At 38.8% G+C, this 17,352-nt stretch overlaps 3 protein-coding genes across 3 annotated transcripts; 2 read left to right on the plus strand and 1 right to left on the minus strand.

Moving 5' to 3' along the window:
* Positions 1 to 2,107: 2,107 nt before the first annotated feature.
* Positions 2,108 to 3,095, plus strand: Bet5 (blocked early in transport 5). Its single transcript, XM_014348393.2, has 3 exons — positions 2,108 to 2,487; positions 2,624 to 2,833; positions 2,913 to 3,095. The coding sequence occupies exons 1-3, from the start codon at positions 2,389 to 2,391 to the stop codon at positions 3,039 to 3,041; spliced, it is 438 nt and encodes a 145-aa protein (XP_014203879.2). The 5' UTR covers positions 2,108 to 2,388; the 3' UTR covers positions 3,042 to 3,095.
* Positions 2,844 to 15,844, minus strand: LOC106636104 (E3 ubiquitin-protein ligase RNF19B). Its single transcript, XM_089589745.1, has 12 exons — positions 15,551 to 15,844; positions 13,374 to 13,624; positions 13,155 to 13,297; positions 12,884 to 13,073; positions 12,482 to 12,793; positions 12,270 to 12,414; positions 12,054 to 12,190; positions 11,870 to 11,967; positions 6,007 to 6,205; positions 5,519 to 5,714; positions 4,726 to 5,448; positions 2,844 to 4,381 (listed from the first exon to the last, which is right to left on the minus strand). The coding sequence occupies exons 2-12, from the start codon at positions 13,534 to 13,536 to the stop codon at positions 4,156 to 4,158; spliced, it is 2,532 nt and encodes an 843-aa protein (XP_089445871.1). The 5' UTR covers positions 13,537 to 13,624; positions 15,551 to 15,844; the 3' UTR covers positions 2,844 to 4,155.
* Positions 7,479 to 9,576, plus strand: LOC106636105 (uncharacterized). The gene is made up of 4 exons (XM_014348392.2): positions 7,479 to 8,124; positions 8,432 to 8,786; positions 8,871 to 9,043; positions 9,136 to 9,576. Exons 1-4 carry the CDS (start codon positions 7,729 to 7,731, stop codon positions 9,574 to 9,576), a joined length of 1,365 nt encoding a protein of 454 aa, XP_014203878.2. The 5' UTR covers positions 7,479 to 7,728.
* Positions 15,845 to 17,352: the final 1,508 nt, after the last annotated feature.

Genomic DNA, 17,352 nt, shown 5'->3' on the forward strand with positions numbered 1-17,352 from the left:
CGAGTAAAAAAAAGTCAATCATAGATACATTATTACTTTCTATTTCTAATTGTGAGATTCTAACTTACACTTTTTTTAAATATATAAGTTTAAAATTTTAAAAGTGACGCAATATTATAAATTCTATTTTTTTCGCTAAAATCGAGGGAGAACACTAATTAGTAGTGTAGGTAACTTGAATTATTATTTTATTGCCCGTGATTTTGGATTAAATTTTGATTGCAAGGGAATTGGTAATGAAGTCGTAACGTCTTATTTTTAATTCACAATTTATTTTATTTCGTTGTGTTATAAATAAGAATCGTCGACATTTTATCGCTCAAAATCCACGCAACGATGATGTTTACGATTTTGGGGGATTTTTATTGATTAACAAACATGACTCTGTTTATCAATTAAAAATTTTCCCACAGTGTGAGTGTTGTTGCGTAAATTTTTTCTAATAAATTATTCACATTCTTAAACGCATTTGTTTTCATGGTCCTGTTGAGTTTTTTTTTTTACTTTTGGTATAAAATATTTGGTATATTAGTAAGATGGAAATTTTATTTTTTTATCCAACAAGATTGTGAATCAAAAATTAAACTAAACGATTATTTGTGATCTTTTAAGGACATTGTGACGTAAAATTACTAAATTGAGGTGATTGAAACTTGCGCTTCTGAAAATTGAGTCAATCTTTTGTTGACAACTTGAATAGGTATAATTGACCTTAAGGAAAGGATAAGCCTACTAATTGATATATCGATTTGGTCGGGTAATTGTCCGGGCCGATCTGGTGTCTAGGCATCCTGACGCCAGTGCGAATCGGTTACCAAAAATTAATCAAATTTTCTATCGACAAGACTATGATACGTGTACATATTTTTATGGTATTATGATTGAAGCATTATAAAATTATTTACTCATAATAATAATAATACAAATAATAATAATAAACTCTTACAGTTTTATCATTTGCAAACTGGAGATGCAAACACAAGTGCCATGACACAATTTATGAATTTACCCTTACATACCAGAGCATGAATTACAAGCAGTATTTACTCTGTGTGTGTGTGTGTGTGTGTGTGTGTGTGCCATCAGCTGTACAGGTGTACACAGTAGAGGCCGTTTATTAATTCGTGTAAATATACTTATAGGAGGTTGATTTTCGGGTAAAAAATAAATTGTAAACTTGCCACAAATAGAACAAACAACCTTAACTTTTTATTTCATATCTACAATAATAGTTGCGGCTGGTTTATAATCAATTATATGGCTCTGCTATAAGTATAGTAATGATTATTTGGATCAGCGCCATCTAGCGTTGTGGATTTCTTAACTAAAATGTGTCCCTAAAATTCTAAAGTAGAGCTTTAGAAAGTTTAGGCCCTAGAGCCATTTAATTAATTATAAACCAGCCTCAACTAATTGAATGGATGTTAAATAAAAATTTATGGTTGTTTGCAATGTTGGCGGCAAGTTTTCAATTTATCTTCTACCCGAATATCGATCTTTTATATATATATACTTTCAGGTAAAAGATATTTGAAAATTTGACGCCAATAGCACAGACAATATTAACTTTTTAATTTATATCTATAAAATTAGTTGCGGCTGGTTTATAATGGGCTAAATGGCTCTAGAGCCTAAACTGCCTAAAGCTCTCCTTCAGAAGTTTAGGGCCACTTTTTAGTTCAGAAATCCGAAACGCTAGATGGCGCTGATTCGAATAATCACTACTAACTATTACTTACAGTAGAGCCATGTAATCAAGTATAAACCAGCCGCAACTATTTTTTTAATAAATATAAAATTAACGTTGTTGTGTTATTTGCGGCCAGATTACAATTCATCTTTTACCTGAAAATCGACCTCCAAAAGTATAGTAATGTGTAAAGTTAAAATACATATATATATAATATGTTTCTTTTTTTAAACAAATCTCTTTCCCACGTAACGATGTACCTAACAATTATAAGCTGTACTTAATTAAATGAAATAGTTTGCTTTTGCAACTTTGTTTTTGTACGCGCTTCTGTGTTTTTATGTAGATGTCGTGACCGGGCTTCCATACTTGACGTTATGACGTAATGACGTGTGAGCACTGTGAGCTGACGGCTGACGGACAGACGCGGCGGAGTTCACGAAAAGTATATGGATTCAGGATTCAGTGGACCTTCGTGTCAAATGTATGTCATTTTATCAGTGACATAAATTTATCCTGAAGTACAGTTATGAAACAAAAATATAGTTTATTTTTACATACAAACACACTGAAGGCCAGGCTTAGTTACTTCTGACCGTGAAATCTGGCTGTGCCCACTTTTTTAAACACACATGTGTGTCAAAAGTTCATAAATTGAAGTGAAATATTTATAATTGGTCTGCTGCTTTGGATATAGAATGACGATTCATAATTTGTATGTTTTCTCAAAAAATGGCACTCTTTTGTTTTATGAGGAATGGAATAGGCTGAACAAATCCGGTATGACCAAGGAAGAGGTGAGTTATCTTTTCAGCTCTTATCAACCCAAATAACCTGAAAGTTTTAATCTCAGAGTACTGCATTGGTGTTTTTCCATTCATTATAATTCAGTACCTTTCGATAATAGTTATTTAATGATTGTGAACTTTACAGGAAGCAAAATTAATGTATGGTATGTTATTTTCCATCAAGTCATTTGTCAGTAAAATTTCTCCGCTTGATTCCAAAGAGGGTTTTCTGTGTTATAAAACAAGCAAATATACACTTCACTACTTTGAAACTTCATCAGGGCTAAAATTTGTTTTAAACACTGATAATGTGGCTCAAAATGTTAGAGAATTGTTACAAAGATTGTACAGTCAAGTAGGTATTTTAAAATTTTTTTTATTAACTGCATTATTTACACTGGTTAAAAATGTTATGTACATAATTTTCTCTAAAGGTGTACATCGAGTATGTTGTGAAAAATCCGCTTTGTCAACCAAATGAACCGATCCAGAGTGAATTGTTTAAAATAAAGGTAGATGAACTCATGAAAAAGTCTCCTTCGTTTTTGTGTAGATCATTATAATATATATTAGATTAATAAAAAATGCATTATTTGTTATTTTCTTACATAAACCCTGTACGTGTCAAAAAAATTATTTTGTTTTTACAACATGGCATATTTATATTTAATATAACTTATTTAAATAATTTACATTAGTAATAACATTAAATCTATATGCGATCTATATTTCCAATGTTTTTTCACTGATCGTAAGAGTGAAAAAAGACGGCAGTTTATATTTCCTTTTAATCAATGTAACAAAATATTCTGGTGTTGAATGATTTTTGTTAACGTCAAACAGTTTTTCACATTGTTCTTGTGAAAATTATCGTTGTTTCTTTTTTTTTTTTTTTTTTTTTTTTTTTTTTTTTTTTTTTTTTCATATTCACTCATTGGAGTTTGAACAAGTTATGCTTCAATTTTACTCAAGCACTTCAACATTTATCATGTAATTTAATACTTCTTTTCATCCGTAATTAAAAGCTATACATTGTTTTTACTCACAGAGCTGAAGAACTCGTAGTAATTATACAATATCTCTGGTCAGAAGTCAGAGAAAGTCTCAGTAAATTTTTTTTGCATTATATTTAAATCAACTTTTCTAAAAAGAATAAAAAAGCGTTCAATCTTATAATTAACTTTATACTGATATTAAAATTCGCCAACGACATATTTTTTCGTGTTCAATAATTCAGACTCCTGATCATCACACAAGTTGTGTTATTATAAAATGCGAATCTCACTTTGAACTGCGGTATCATGTATTCATACAAATAAATGTACGGCTACTTATGCACGAGACCACAAACATTATAAAGGCTTTAACTAACTATACCAACTTTTACAGATCAATTTATTCATGTACCATTTCATTCATTCACACATGAACAAAAAAATTTTGCACGTCATTCCAAAAACACACTTCTTCAGTTATATTTTGCCCTTAAAGTACATACATATCAGAATGCTTGGAAGTGTTAACGAGGTGAGGCCTGTTTAAAAAGTACTAATTTTACTCTTGTTTGTAGCATTTGGTAGGAAAGAGATAATCATAACCCAAATTAGCTTTTACCCCATAACGCTTGCAATTATTATTATTATGCTTCCTTGATGTTAACGGGTTTTATTTTACGTTTTAACAATTTAAGTTTTTGTCCAACTCAGCTTCAACCGCTGACTCGACTGGATAATTGTCCACGTGCGTTGCGTTTGTCTGGAACGTTATGGAAAATGGCTCCTCAATTACTGGTAAACGTGTCTCGCTAGCTGAAAAATCGTGAAAAAAGACATTTCTCAGGTATGAAATGTTCACGCGTCCCACCAACCCTCTAGGTGGCTCCAAAATATCTTTACTCTGGGATCTGCAAAATATTAATTTACAAGATTTTATTATGAGTACTTGAAGTACTTAAATGAAATTTGGTGAGAAAATTACAACATTTGTGTTGTAGAAGTAGTAAAAGTAATATATAATACTGGAAAAAGAATTGTTTGATACATAGAAAAAGATAACCATGAAGACATACAGTAAATATTCAATAGGCATAAAAAACTCTATTGACTCGAAAAATGGTTTATAAAAAATTAAAAAAAATTAAGTTAAAATCAAATTCAAATCGGTTAAATAACTTAATTTCCATTGGATCGCAATTTTAAACTTTCTCACCAGAAGCTGATCAATAGTCGCGTCGGAAGACGTGTTTATCGCGAGAAAAGACGTCGTAGGAACCTCAGAGTTCGGCGCGCGTCGTCCTCACTAGCACCGGCTGCTGTAGCAGCAACGGCTACGGCTTCCTTCTCGAGCTCCCTGCTGGTACTCCTTTTGCGCCGACTGGCGGGTCCCTTGGCGCCACCACTACCACAACCACCGCCAGTGACAGCAGTGACAGCAGTATCGACACTATCGTTAGCGACCACCCCCTGGTCAGCCTCGATAAAGCTCACGTGGTGATCGAACCTGACCCGCTCGCTGCTCCCATCCTCGGCGCTAGTCCAGCCACTGCTCGCATCGCTGTTTTGCTGCTGTTGCTTGTCGCTGGTGTTATTGTTATTGCCAGCCGGCCTACGTCGCGTCCTCTTGGCCAGACTACCGGGCGCGATCTCCTCGAGCGAGCTGAGCGAGGTCGCCTGGCCGGAGGAGGAGTCCATCTGGGTCGTGGCAGCAATAGAAGCTGCCACCGTACTCGTGACAGTCGTCGTCGCGGAGGTCGCAGCAACAGACGCTGCAGGAGCTGAGCCCTCGGCCGATGCGTCAGGTACTAGCTTCATGTTGAGAACGGAGCCAGCGAGGGCACGAGTTGATGCTGCTCCGTCGTCCGGGGCGATGGATGCGTTGACGGACTTTTCCGAGAGGCTCGTCGTTGCCGAGGCTGTCTCGCTACAAAGACTAAAGCGCTGTGTTGACGTCACGTCCGCCTGAACCTCCAACCTGTAGGGATAGAGCCGTTGTCGTTACATTTTTTTTTAAACAACAACGACCATGATAGGATAGTGTGTACCTCTGGCCACCGGGGAGGACGCTCGAGGCGATGCTTCCCGCGATGCTTACGCCGGCGAGGGCAACGTTGCTCGCGCTTTCGCGGTCGTTCTCGCGGCCTAGTTTCTCCAGTTGGCTGCCGCTACCCAGCGAGAGAGAGGCCTCTCCGATCGACGGGTTTCCGCCTCGGTGACTCGCTACGTCTATGGAGGCTGCGTCTAGAATGAGATTAGGATTTGTTTGTTTATTTATATGCTAGTATAGTGCAGGATGAGAAAGTGAGCGCGGGGAGAGCAAAGTGAAATTTTTTTCCCCCTTTTTACGATGATTATGAGCAAGTGAATAATTTCATCGTCAAGAGTTTTTTCTACTTCTATGAACCATAGCGTTTACTCGAATTGTTCGAAAAAATACCATGGAGCGAAGTCTTAGCAAAGTTACGGGCAAAAAAAATTAAACTCTTTTTGATTTGAGAGCATACGTCATCGTTCGTGAAATTCCATATACTACCTCCGGTGTTCCGGGCTCCGAGGGCACCCATGAGCTCGTTCTCGTCGTCAAAGTCGAATCGTACGCCGGAGCCGCTGGTCGAAACGCCACAGCCACCGCTACGGCACAATGAGACCGGTACCACGCCGTAGACGTAAAACAGTAGAATCGGCACGCCGATGCCCACTGCCAAGCCTGCCAGTACTGGTGATATCAGGATCTGCAAGCAAATGGGAGTTTTTCTCTCTAAAGGTTCGTCTCTTTTGCGTGTATCGCGTGAAAGAGCAGCCATCATACATATCGGGACAACGTCTTTTTCCTGGGAAAACTCGACGCAAGTGTCAGCCCTGCTATTAACAATAAAGGTATCAAGATACAGATTGTTCCTAAACGATGGAATTGTCAATGTAAAGAAATGGTAAGAGAGAACTATAGGTAAGCCATAGGAAATCCTCAAAGGTGTTGATATTCAACTAACGCGACGGTATATATACACATTCTGGAAAAAAAACAACATATTATGCTATAGGAAAGTGTTTTCTGTGCCAAAAAATCGAGACGTATCCTTGCTTCCCTGGAGACGTCTATATTGTACAATATGTAGACGCAACTATAACGTATACCGAAAATTGGCTCCTCTCGAAATCCCCGTACCTTTAAACTCTGATAAAAAAAAAGTTGAGAATTAAGGCGAAAAAAAAACCATCATACCGAATGACGACACTTTCTGAATTTTTTTTTTTTTTTTTTTCGACGTTTTCCAAACGAATCCCAGCTCAGCCGCTAAAAGGATGAGAATCGTATAAGACGCTCATCGTCCCTACAAGGACCTCCCTCGTACACCTACGTACATACATATGAAAAATAAAAATACAGTTCCTAGACTGCAGGCATCACCCGTATATAGGAGAGATGGAATATTGATTGCGCAGCAGCAGGCGGCAAGGGAGGAAAAGAGAAAAGCTCTCGCGGCGGTGGACAACGTGTACCCATATACACACAGCAATCACCGGCTCGCCATCGTATATTGCACCCTGAGCATGCGCCGATGGGGACGGAGGGGTGCGGTGCGAGCTTTTCCATCCCCATCGCCAGTCCCACCCATGGACCGAGTGGTGTAAGTAGCATCGGTGCCGCGTGTACACCTCAACCGACGGTTTGATTCTCGTGTGAAGGATGGGACACGCGTATTTACACACCCGTGCCCTGTAGGACGCGTTTAAACGTCAGCGAGGACGATGATCCCGCGCCCCAGAGAACCGAACGAAGCATCATGTTGGTGATTCAAGCGCACGAGCCGCGATAAGCCGCAAAGATCCACCCGTTTTACAAACAATCACAAGGGAAGCAACGCTGGTCGTTGTTATAGTTGTCTTCCATGGAAGTTCTCGAGTAATACATATACACACTCAACTGTGTATGCGTACGTATAAAGCCGGTGCGGAATCATTGACCTCGACGAGATCCCTGACCCCCGTTATCGTTGTTTCGATTCGAGTTCAATGACACGCCGTTGTCTACGATGATGGTGCTCGCTAACGACGACGGGCGCAGGGGTGTGGTGTAAAAAATCCGAGACAGGACGCGAGTCTACAGAACAGCTATTTTTTTTTTTTATTGTTTTCGTTGATCATCGAACGTAAAGTAAGGTGTATCGCATGGGTGGCACGGGAGAATCGAGAAGGACAAAGGAGAACCGAGGGGGCGTTTGTTGTTAATTCGAGTATAGAACGACAATCAGCAATGTCGGACAGCGAGGACGGGGGAATAACGGAGGACTCGTGCGCCGCCGAGTGGAGCATAACGAGGGAGTGGCTGGAGGGCATACTGCAGGAGCACCACGTACGGCTGAAGGAGACCGGGGCGAGGGAGGAACCGGAGGGGAAGAAAGACGAGGAGCAGATAAATAACGAGTTGGCCAGACCGAGCGTCGTCGAGTACCAGGTGAGGCCGGGCTGCAGCGCCGGTGAGAGCGTGCTCAGTGACATACTCGCCGTCAACCTCGAGTACCGACTCGCGACCGACCACCCGGTCAGACAGCTCAGCTTGATCGTCAAACGGCTACCCCAGGATCCCTACAGTCGGTTCTTCGTCACCGAGGCGCAGTTCGATCTCAGGGAGATCAGGTTTTACACCCAGGTGAGAGCCAAGACTGCACATATTATACCTATGCATCATTCACCGGATCGGTCTAGTTTTACCCTCATTCCATGCTAACTCACAACTCTGGACGCGCTATAGTTTTTTTTTTTCTTTTCATCCGACACAAGTTCTATCCTGCAAAAAATGTCTCGTTAGATAACATTAACATCGTTTATGGATTCTCTCTTTTTTTCCGTTTCATCTCGACGCAAACTCGTGCGGGGACTTGTTTTTCTATTGCACTGCAACCGGTGAAATTCCGTGCTCAAACAACGTGTATCGTACATCCGAAATGTATATGTAGGTGGTGCCGGACCTCGAGGTCTTCCAGCGCCAGAACAAGCTCAACTCGGCGAGCACGACCAAGCTGCCGATCCCGCGTTGCATCCACGCCCACTACAGCCCGGCCGGCGGCACCGAGGACAGTCCCGTGCCGCCCGAGTCGTTCCTCGTCCTCGAGAACTTGAGCTCCCGGGGCTTCAAGGGTGCCGAGTTCTCGCGCGGCTTGACCCTCAGGCAAGCCGAGGCCGCCCTCACGGCCGTCGCTCGCGTGCACGCCCTCTCGCTCTCCCTCAAGGTCAAGGAGGACACGTCCCTCTCGGAACGCTACCCGTTTCTCTTCCAGACGGCCAGGGCGACCGACTCGTACCAGCAGCTCGGTCAGTATCATCGTCATTACTATTACTATTGTTATTGTTATCATTATCCATCAAGTAAGTCATACATGTGTCATTCTACCGCAGTTGAACGGGGCTTGCCACAGTTGGCGCGCTTCTTGGAACGCCGGCCGGGCCTGGAAGCGGTGCTCGAGGCCCTATTGGCTCTGAGGCCGCGCACCAAGGAGGTGATAGCCAGCCTCCTGGCGCCGGAGGGACCCATCGCGCTCATCACCCACACGGACTTTTGGAGCAACAACGTGAGTCCACAATTATTTTGTGTTCAATGGGCACGCGGCGTTGATGTTACGTGTATGTATATTTAATTGTGTACGACTATTGTCACAAACAGTTGCTGTTTCGCATGGGTACGGAGAAAGACGGTAACAACAGCGGGAGCTGCGAATGCGCGATCCTCGATTGGCAGATGGTCACCTACAGCCGCCCGACTAACGACGTGGCCCTGCTCCTGGTGAGCAGTGTCCCGAGCGAGTTGCGCCGGCGTCACACGTCGAGCCTCCTCGACACCTACTGGGCGAGTTTAACCGGGACTTGTGCGGCTCTGGGACTAGACGTCACCGACCGGCTCGGTTACAACCGGGCCGATCTCGATCGGGACTACCGAAGCTCGCAGCTCCTCGCGCTCTTGCTCTGCATCGGCTCGGTCGACGTTGCCCTCGGGGACCCCATGACAGAGCAACGGCTCATCGACGTGCTCGAGGACCTGCACGCCGACGGAGTTCTCGCGATCGGGGACATTATCAAGCCACCTGTACTGGACGATATCGTCTGAATATACACACACACATTTATATGATACATTTACGTGCGATGCGAAGATCGTTTAAATAAATCGCGCGTTTATCTCTCGCTTTGCGATAGCTCTGCAGTAGCCGAATGTTTGTTTTATATTTTTTATCAACTGTCGTTTTTGGCTCTATTTGGTGCAATGTACGCGCGTTTCTTTGAAAAATTAAAAAAAAAGACCGCGTTGCCCAATTGTGTTTTTCTGATGTTTCTTCGTAAATTGTATACGTGTGATGTTGTCAAAGAGCAACCACAATCTAGCTAATTTTTTTTTGTTATTGCTTGTGTGTTTTCACGGTTGGAAGTACATAAGAGAAAGCGACATGAAAATAAAAAATAGAGTACTTTAATAATAATGGAAAAAAAGAAAAAAAAAAAAAAAAAAAAAAAAAAGAAAGTAGTACCTTGTGCTCGTAATATGGGATTAAATAGCTCTTTGATTGAAAATAAAACATGCGCTTTTGTAGTAGGTCTATAAAATTATATCGTGTGACATTGGATAAACACGGCTACAGCCACAGTATATTAGTATTTGATGAAGAAAAAAAAAAAAAAAAGAAAAAAAAATACAAATAATCGTCCAGTGACACGCGCGTACGCGTCACGCTACTATATTTGCCACATGGAATTCCAAAGACGAGCGGAAACCCGAACGATATTGTATACCAGTATAGGATATAGTCTTTCCGCCACGAAGCGCACGTCAAAGCATATGTGTATACAAAAGGAAAAGAAAGAGAGAGAAAGGCGATTGGTTGTGCGACAAGGCCGTGTGTGCGACGCATGCACGTCCTTCGAATTTTCTTCGTGCGACTGCGATGAGAAGCCACTGGAGCGAGCCGCGAGTCGATCTTACTTGATTTTACTTGTCTCTCTCTCTCTCTCTCTCTCTTTTTATTACATTCATCCTGAAATCCTTTTGAACTTTGGTAATCAAATTGTTACAACAAGATACTATACGAAACGATCAACATTCAATGTTACACGTTTCGCGATACCTGTTGTTTATGTTTACACCGAGAATGGAAAATAAAAATGACTCAGCATCAACAGGTCTCGCATCATATACATAATGCACCGTATCCCAAAGAGCTCATTTTATTTCACTTTTAAAAGCTACGCTATACATATGGTAAAAAAATATCAAATCACGATTATTAGGTACTGCTGTTTCAAGAACAGTCCATGCACACACGAAATTAGAATAAGAGTATCGACAATTAGCGAGCCACTTGACACGTAACAGGTGGTTATAGAGTTGATTAATCGTAACGAATCATTAACGTATTAATGAGAAAAAAAAAGTGATATAAAAACCACGTTGAAATGATATCGATGAATCATAATGCCAATCGTTAATTAAGCGTTGTCTGATTAATCAAAGCGTGGATAATAAATTGCAGTATGTTTTAAAACAATTTTTTAAGCAGAGCGATCCTTATCTAACATTGTTGTTTGCGTTCAAATTTTCGTGCATACATACATACTTAATTGTAATATTTTACTCTTTTTCGCTGCTTCATAGCGAATTGAAAATTTTATACGTATTTATCGATGCTCATCACATACCTGTAAATCACAAGAATTTCTTCAAATATCGATAAGACATGGTCATATCGCCTGCTGTTTGTTTTCTGCGATGTATTCGAATTTATTATAATTGAAATAAAACTTTATTAAAAGTTCGATAGAGTCTCAACATATTTATGATAAGTCCTTGTACAAAACGAAAAAAAGTATTAGACGAGGAAAATCTGTCTCAGTAGAATATACTTAAATTTCGGTAATTTTGTTCCAAATATTGAAGTTTTTTTTTTTAAACATAATATCATTTTATCTTAAGAAATATCATTTAATTTTTTTTTTCTTTTTGAAAATCGTATCATCAAAAGTTTAGGATTAACGCGAGTATTTTCCACTTTGAGAAAATATTGACTGTTAAATTGTGTTACTATTAGAATAGAAGTATTTTTTATCGATTTGCAATAATATTAAATATGTAATTTTAAGTAATAATATCTAAAAGTTCCTATTTAAAAAATTCAATAGATATTGACTAGATTGGAATAACATGACAAAAATTAGTAGAAACAAAGTTTTTCTGGACAGACAATCTTGATGGTTAAAATAATTACTCATAGGACTACATAAAAACTTACTATTGTGGGGTCAGGTGTTGTGTCAATATATTAATAACATCAGTTATTATTAACTTTCTAAGTAGTGATAACATGAGCCAGAAAAATTATTAAAAAAGTAAATATTTTAAACAAACTTACCGATGCCGTGACTCCGCCAGCGACAAATGCATTTCTTTTGTGCTTATTGACTTTTTTGTACCTGGTATACAATTTTCGTCCAACCCATACAGGGATACCTGTAGAAATCGATTAGAGTTACACACTTAAAGCCATTTGAAGAAGAAACTGAGGTTTTTGAAAGCATGGAATAATTTGATCATACCTATGATTATGGCAGGCACGGCAATACCAGCTACAAGGCCAATGCCTACCGGAGCTCCGACTAATGTTCCTAGCTGCCAGAGAATTTTCTTTTTACGGGACCATGGCTTTTTACCCCAAAACGTGCAACCAGAAGGACTGAAGAAGAAAGTCGTTATCGTTTTAATTTTTTTCGTACGAATTTCAAATAATTTCAATCTCTTAAATTGAATATTACCTAAGATAGTGGAGATCACTGATTTCTTTCATGCAGAGCCAACAAAACTCCGCTGCGCACACAGCGCACGTCATATGATTGCAACTGCCGTCGTCCATTTTAAAAATGAGCACTTGACAGCGAGGGCAAGGTTTAATATCATCCCCTAGTTTAAAATAACATTCAAAGTGAAATTTTTCAAGTATAAAAATACTCAAAAACAATCAACTTACTCTGTTGAGCATCGATTTGATTAAAATTGAGGGGTGAATTACGTTCATAATACTGTGCACGCTGTGCTCGTGCAGCGTCGCATGTTTGGTTTGGATGCCATCGAGCTTTGCAGTGATAGCAAAAGCAGGAGTCACAACCAGGTCTTTCGCACCGCAGCTTTGGACACGAGGCACAGCCAGAAGCGATCACAGCATAGCTGCAATCTGGTGCTGGACACCATCTTGCATCCGGTTCAACTGCCAATACTCGTCTCACCATGAAATCTTCGTACTTTTCCAATTGAACTTGATCATTGAGAATCATTCGAATATCTACATCGACACGCATGATAATTATGAAAACTTTGAGGTTTTAAGCAATTTTACCGCATAATACAATGAGACGAATGATTCTGTACGTACCATTTGGGTGTAAAGGTTCTGTACATTCTGGGCAAGCTATGTTGACTCTAGATTCAGATATTTCAACTTTCAAATACTGTTGAAAGCAGTCATAACAGCTACGGTGATGACATGACTGTATTGTAGGAAACAATTCTGCTGGAAGCTCTGCCAGGCACAGAGGACATTCTATGATCCCATTTTCGTTGCTCTGAAATAGTTATATAAATGTTTAAATATTACAGTAGTTTTTTATAGACATTAAATAGGGCAATTACAGAAGCCTCATTACTTTTCCTGCAACCGCTGAAAGAACAGATCCTTTACTGAATGTTCTATGCAAGTCTCCGGAATGATATTGCACATGGCCTGAACCATTATTAATTTTAGCTTCACCTTTCTCTATATCTTGCGGCTTGTTCAATGATTCTTTTCCTGAAACAATACCTGAGATTTATCTTGATTTCCCAATCACGATTGGAACATTAATCGAAATGTAATAAAATAACACCTTTGGTATTTCTGTTTCCAGATGGAGGAGGCCTGGAAATTCGACGACCTATAATTGGAAGTGAATATGGTAGTCTTCTGAGAGAGAAGCGTGGAATTAGCCTCCGTTGCCTTGAGTTTATGCCACTGCATCCTGCTGATCCTAATTCGTTGTCCTTCACCATTCTTCAACGCTAATTGGTTCACCAAACTGTCATTCTTGCCTTTCAGAGACAATTAGTACTCAAGCATTCAACTGTAAATTTTTGTAACCTACAAAGTGAATTGACAAAATTAGGAGTAAAATCTTAAGATTTACATTCAAATAATGAAAAGAAAAAAAAAATTCAGTTTGAACTAGTCGTGTACATACGACGCATGTTAATTGATTTCTTATCAGAATCGCGTAAAATTTTGATAAATTTTTTGTCATCAGCTGATGACTCATTTTCTAACATTGAAATTTGTATAAAAAAACTCATGAGGGTCATCTATTACTTTTTATATAAAAGTGTTGCAGTATTTAGATATTGTTCGGTCAGCTTAGTTCTTTATTAATTATTGCTGTTTCAAGGCTATATTAATTGCTTAAGTTTAAATGGATACAATTACGACAATAAAAGACCGAGTTTTACTGTGGTACTTTTCCATCCACTACTCCACAGATAAGAAAATATAACGTTTTTTCATAAAAAAATTTTCACGACACGTACACATGTACTTTTTAATTTTTGCTAAATAATTCTTAATTAATGTAGTTATTGTAGGGAAAAAAAAAATTCAATCCTTAAATTACGGAAACATTATTTATATCTTTTCTTTTACTCTGCAAATAATTAAATGAGTTAGACGCTAAAACAGCTGCTAAATTGAGTGATTAAAAACGGTGCTCATGATACTTATACTCCTGATTACTCCATAATAATATGTTCAACCACATCATATGAACCACGAACGATTTAGTGTTTTAAAGTAAGTGGGTAAGTAAGTATACAATAACAGCACCGTGTTGCTCATTTGTTATTTTGTCAAGCAAACACACAAGACTTGGCTTGCTCAATATATAAGACTAGCAGATACTAGTTCTCGTAGACAGGTCTCGACTCCAAAAAAACTACGCTCACTCTCGCAACGAATAATATCCAGGTAAACTTGGTGCAGTGTCAAATAAAAAATCGCCAAAACAAATGTTGCAGCCCAACTCTCAGACTTTCACAAACTGAGATGATGGTGCTCGACATTTTTATCTATACAGTATATTACATCTTTAGTCTGTTGAGTGGCCATGGTAAGTGCTATATAAACAGATACTATAAGGATAGATATATTGGAATTACCACAAAAGTGCAGATTACGAGATATATCTACGTAGATTAAACTTATGGGCGCTTCTCTTCAGGAAAAAGGAGAGATACCATTCGATCAAGGAAAAAAAAGAGTTAATTGCAAGCAGAAAAGTGCAGGGCAAAATGTAGAGCTGATGAGAATGTCCATTATACTTGATGTATAGAAGTAAAGTAAAGCGAAAGTTTTTTCTGCAAGCGTGATACATACGTCATACATTTATACTTATATTATACAATGAGTACGATGAATCAAACGAGACTATAAACGCCTATACATGCTTACAAGAAGAAGTAGGTATACAATACTTGTGTGTATTTATCTACTATTCAAAAGCTGATGTAGCAGTAAAAAAAAAAAACATTAAAAATTCGTCTTTTCATTGGTGAAAACATCATATACTATTGCTTGTTGTGTTGCACCCTGATAAGCTCTCACATAGACGTATAGAAGCTCATCTGTTGATAAGTCTGATAAATACACACGAGAATCAGAGTATCAAATTTACAATGGACAACCATCCAGACCTTGAAATCTTAAATCTTCGAGTACTTACTACTTTTATCTATAATAACTTGCACTAAGCACAAAAGCACATCCACTGTATACATACGGGACTATTTTAATATATAGCCGTTCAAAGATTCGGAGAAAACAAAATTTACCGACTCGACTGAAGTGTAAAGTATTACTAACGCACAGTACATATGATACTTTCTTTACAATTTTCCACACCAGTAACTGATTTAAATGTATGATAAGCCCAACCCCATACGTTAACTTAGAATGGAGCGTGTTGAGCTTGTTGACTCATAGTGTATAGTAACATTGCAAGAGTAGAGGATGTACTATCACCTTTTCGTTCTTTACTCAATTTATATCTTATTCGGTCACCTCCGCGGCTTATAGTCATTCGTATAGTATAGTCTCAATTCTCAATCTCGACGTCTTCAAGGCCTGACTCCAAAACTTTGACTCCCAATTAAATCTTCGGAGTCCGATGTTTCCGACGCTGTACTGTCCGCTCCGCTATATTTATATATGTACTCACGATTCTGATTCTCCGATACGATACGTAAGTATACGGACGGACTACGGAAGCCCGGTCACGACGACATCTGCATAAAAACGCATAAACACGCACAAGACAAGTATGAGGACTGAGGAGTTCACAAAAAACACGTAAGTACGAGGTACGAGTGCACAAAAACATGTACGAGTGCACGAAAGCGCGCACACAACAATTAAGTTGCAAAGCAGACGGTTTCTATTTCATTTACTTAAGTATACTTATAAGTACAGCTTATAATTGTTACATCGTTACGTGGAAAAGAGATTTGTTAATATATATATATATATATATATATATATATATATATATATATATATATATATATATATATATATATATATATATATATATAAACTATATATTTATACTTTTAAAGGTCGATTTTCAGGTAAAAGACAAATTGTATACTTGCCGCAAATAGCACAGACAACGACAATTTTTTATGTCATATCAATAATGTTACATATTAGGATATCTGATATTTGTTGCGGCTGGTTTATCACCGATTACACGGCTCTATCACAAGAGTAGTAATAATTATTTGGATCAGCGCCATCTAGCGGTCTTCATTTTTTTGCAAAAAGTGGCCGTAAAAATTGTAAACTTGCCGCAAAAGCAAGGTGTCAACGGCTTCTCACAAGAAATATCTATATATACATATAGTTACATTTTCCCGATCAGACATTTTAATGGGTTTGCCACCTTAGTTAATGGGGTCCCCCTTAGGCTGCCTAATTGGAACCCTATTAGGCGCATCACGGGGTGAGTTTAGGGTCCATCGTAGGCTGCCCCAGTAACCTAGCCAAAACTGTTGAAAACATTATATATTTCCGTGTTGGGTTAAATATATGTGACCGTAATTTAATTCTTCCTTATCTGCACGGCCGATAAACTCCATAATCTGCATAGCACGCATGGTAAATCAGGCACATGATCGGAATTTAGGCTTCAGCGCTATAGCTACAGGTATTCATCATAATCTATAGATTTTATTCCTACGGAGCTGTTCACATAGACATTTTTTGCTTAATTCAATGTGAACGTTCATATTGAAAAGGGGGTTCCACTGTTCCGCTAAACTCAAAGTGAGTATGAACAGACTGAACAGACCCATGCTGTATTCTCTGTCAGTCAACGTAGTTGCGACCATAGGCTTTGTTGCTTGATGGAAAAAGAGGTATAGGTCTGTTCAGTCTGTTCACTCACTTTGAGTTTAGCGGAACAGTGGAATCCCTTTTTCAATATGAACGTTCACATTGAATTAAGCAAAAAATGTCCATAGGCCATAGAGAAATATCTCTATGGTATAGGCTGGAATCTGGACATTCACCGCCTAGAAGACAATGTCATCTATAAGAAATCTTTAAATAAATCTTGGGTCATTTTGGGCGCGGGAAATTCGAATTGCTTACAAGTACATCTGCAATTTTGTCAATAGTAAATCAGCAGTGATCTGCTTCAGCTTATTCTTTCACGTCATCCGTAATCAAATATTAATACGTATAGGATTTAAAAAGTTATTGATCATTAAAAAAAGACATCTACAGGATTTTAAATAACCAGCAATTGCCCAGGACGAAACGTT

The sequence above is a fragment of the Copidosoma floridanum genome, unplaced genomic scaffold (assembly GCF_036245765.1).
Source record: "Copidosoma floridanum isolate Cflo_tuat_1 unplaced genomic scaffold, Cflo_Japanese_pri ptg000009l, whole genome shotgun sequence".
NCBI classification, from domain to species: Eukaryota; Metazoa; Arthropoda; class Insecta; order Hymenoptera; family Encyrtidae; genus Copidosoma; species Copidosoma floridanum.

Bases quoted from the DNA above. Each gene is read 5' to 3' on its own strand.
- LOC106636105 (XM_014348392.2), top strand. From the start codon at position 7,729: ATGTCGGACAGCGAGGACGGGGGAATAACGGAGGACTCGTGCGCCGCC. The intron at 8,125-8,431 runs GTGAGAGCCAAG...ATGTATATGTAG, and splicing joins AGATCAGGTTTTACACCCAG to GTGGTGCCGGACCTCGAGGT. The intron at 9,044-9,135 runs GTGAGTCCACAA...TGTCACAAACAG, and splicing joins CGGACTTTTGGAGCAACAAC to TTGCTGTTTCGCATGGGTAC.
- LOC106636104 (XM_089589745.1), bottom strand. From the start codon at position 13,536: ATGGTGAAGGACAACGAATTAGGATCAGCAGGATGCAGTGGCATAAAC. The intron at 13,074-13,154 runs GTAATGAGGCTT...TAACTATTTCAG, and splicing joins TTTCAGCGGTTGCAGGAAAA to AGCAACGAAAATGGGATCAT. The intron at 4,382-4,725 runs ATAAACACGTCT...AATATTTTGCAG, and splicing joins CTACGACGTCTTTTCTCGCG to ATCCCAGAGTAAAGATATTT.
- Bet5 (XM_014348393.2), top strand. From the start codon at position 2,389: ATGACGATTCATAATTTGTATGTTTTCTCAAAAAATGGCACTCTTTTG. The intron at 2,488-2,623 runs GTGAGTTATCTT...TGAACTTTACAG, and splicing joins CCGGTATGACCAAGGAAGAG to GAAGCAAAATTAATGTATGG. The intron at 2,834-2,912 runs GTAGGTATTTTA...TTTTCTCTAAAG, and splicing joins TACAAAGATTGTACAGTCAA to GTGTACATCGAGTATGTTGT.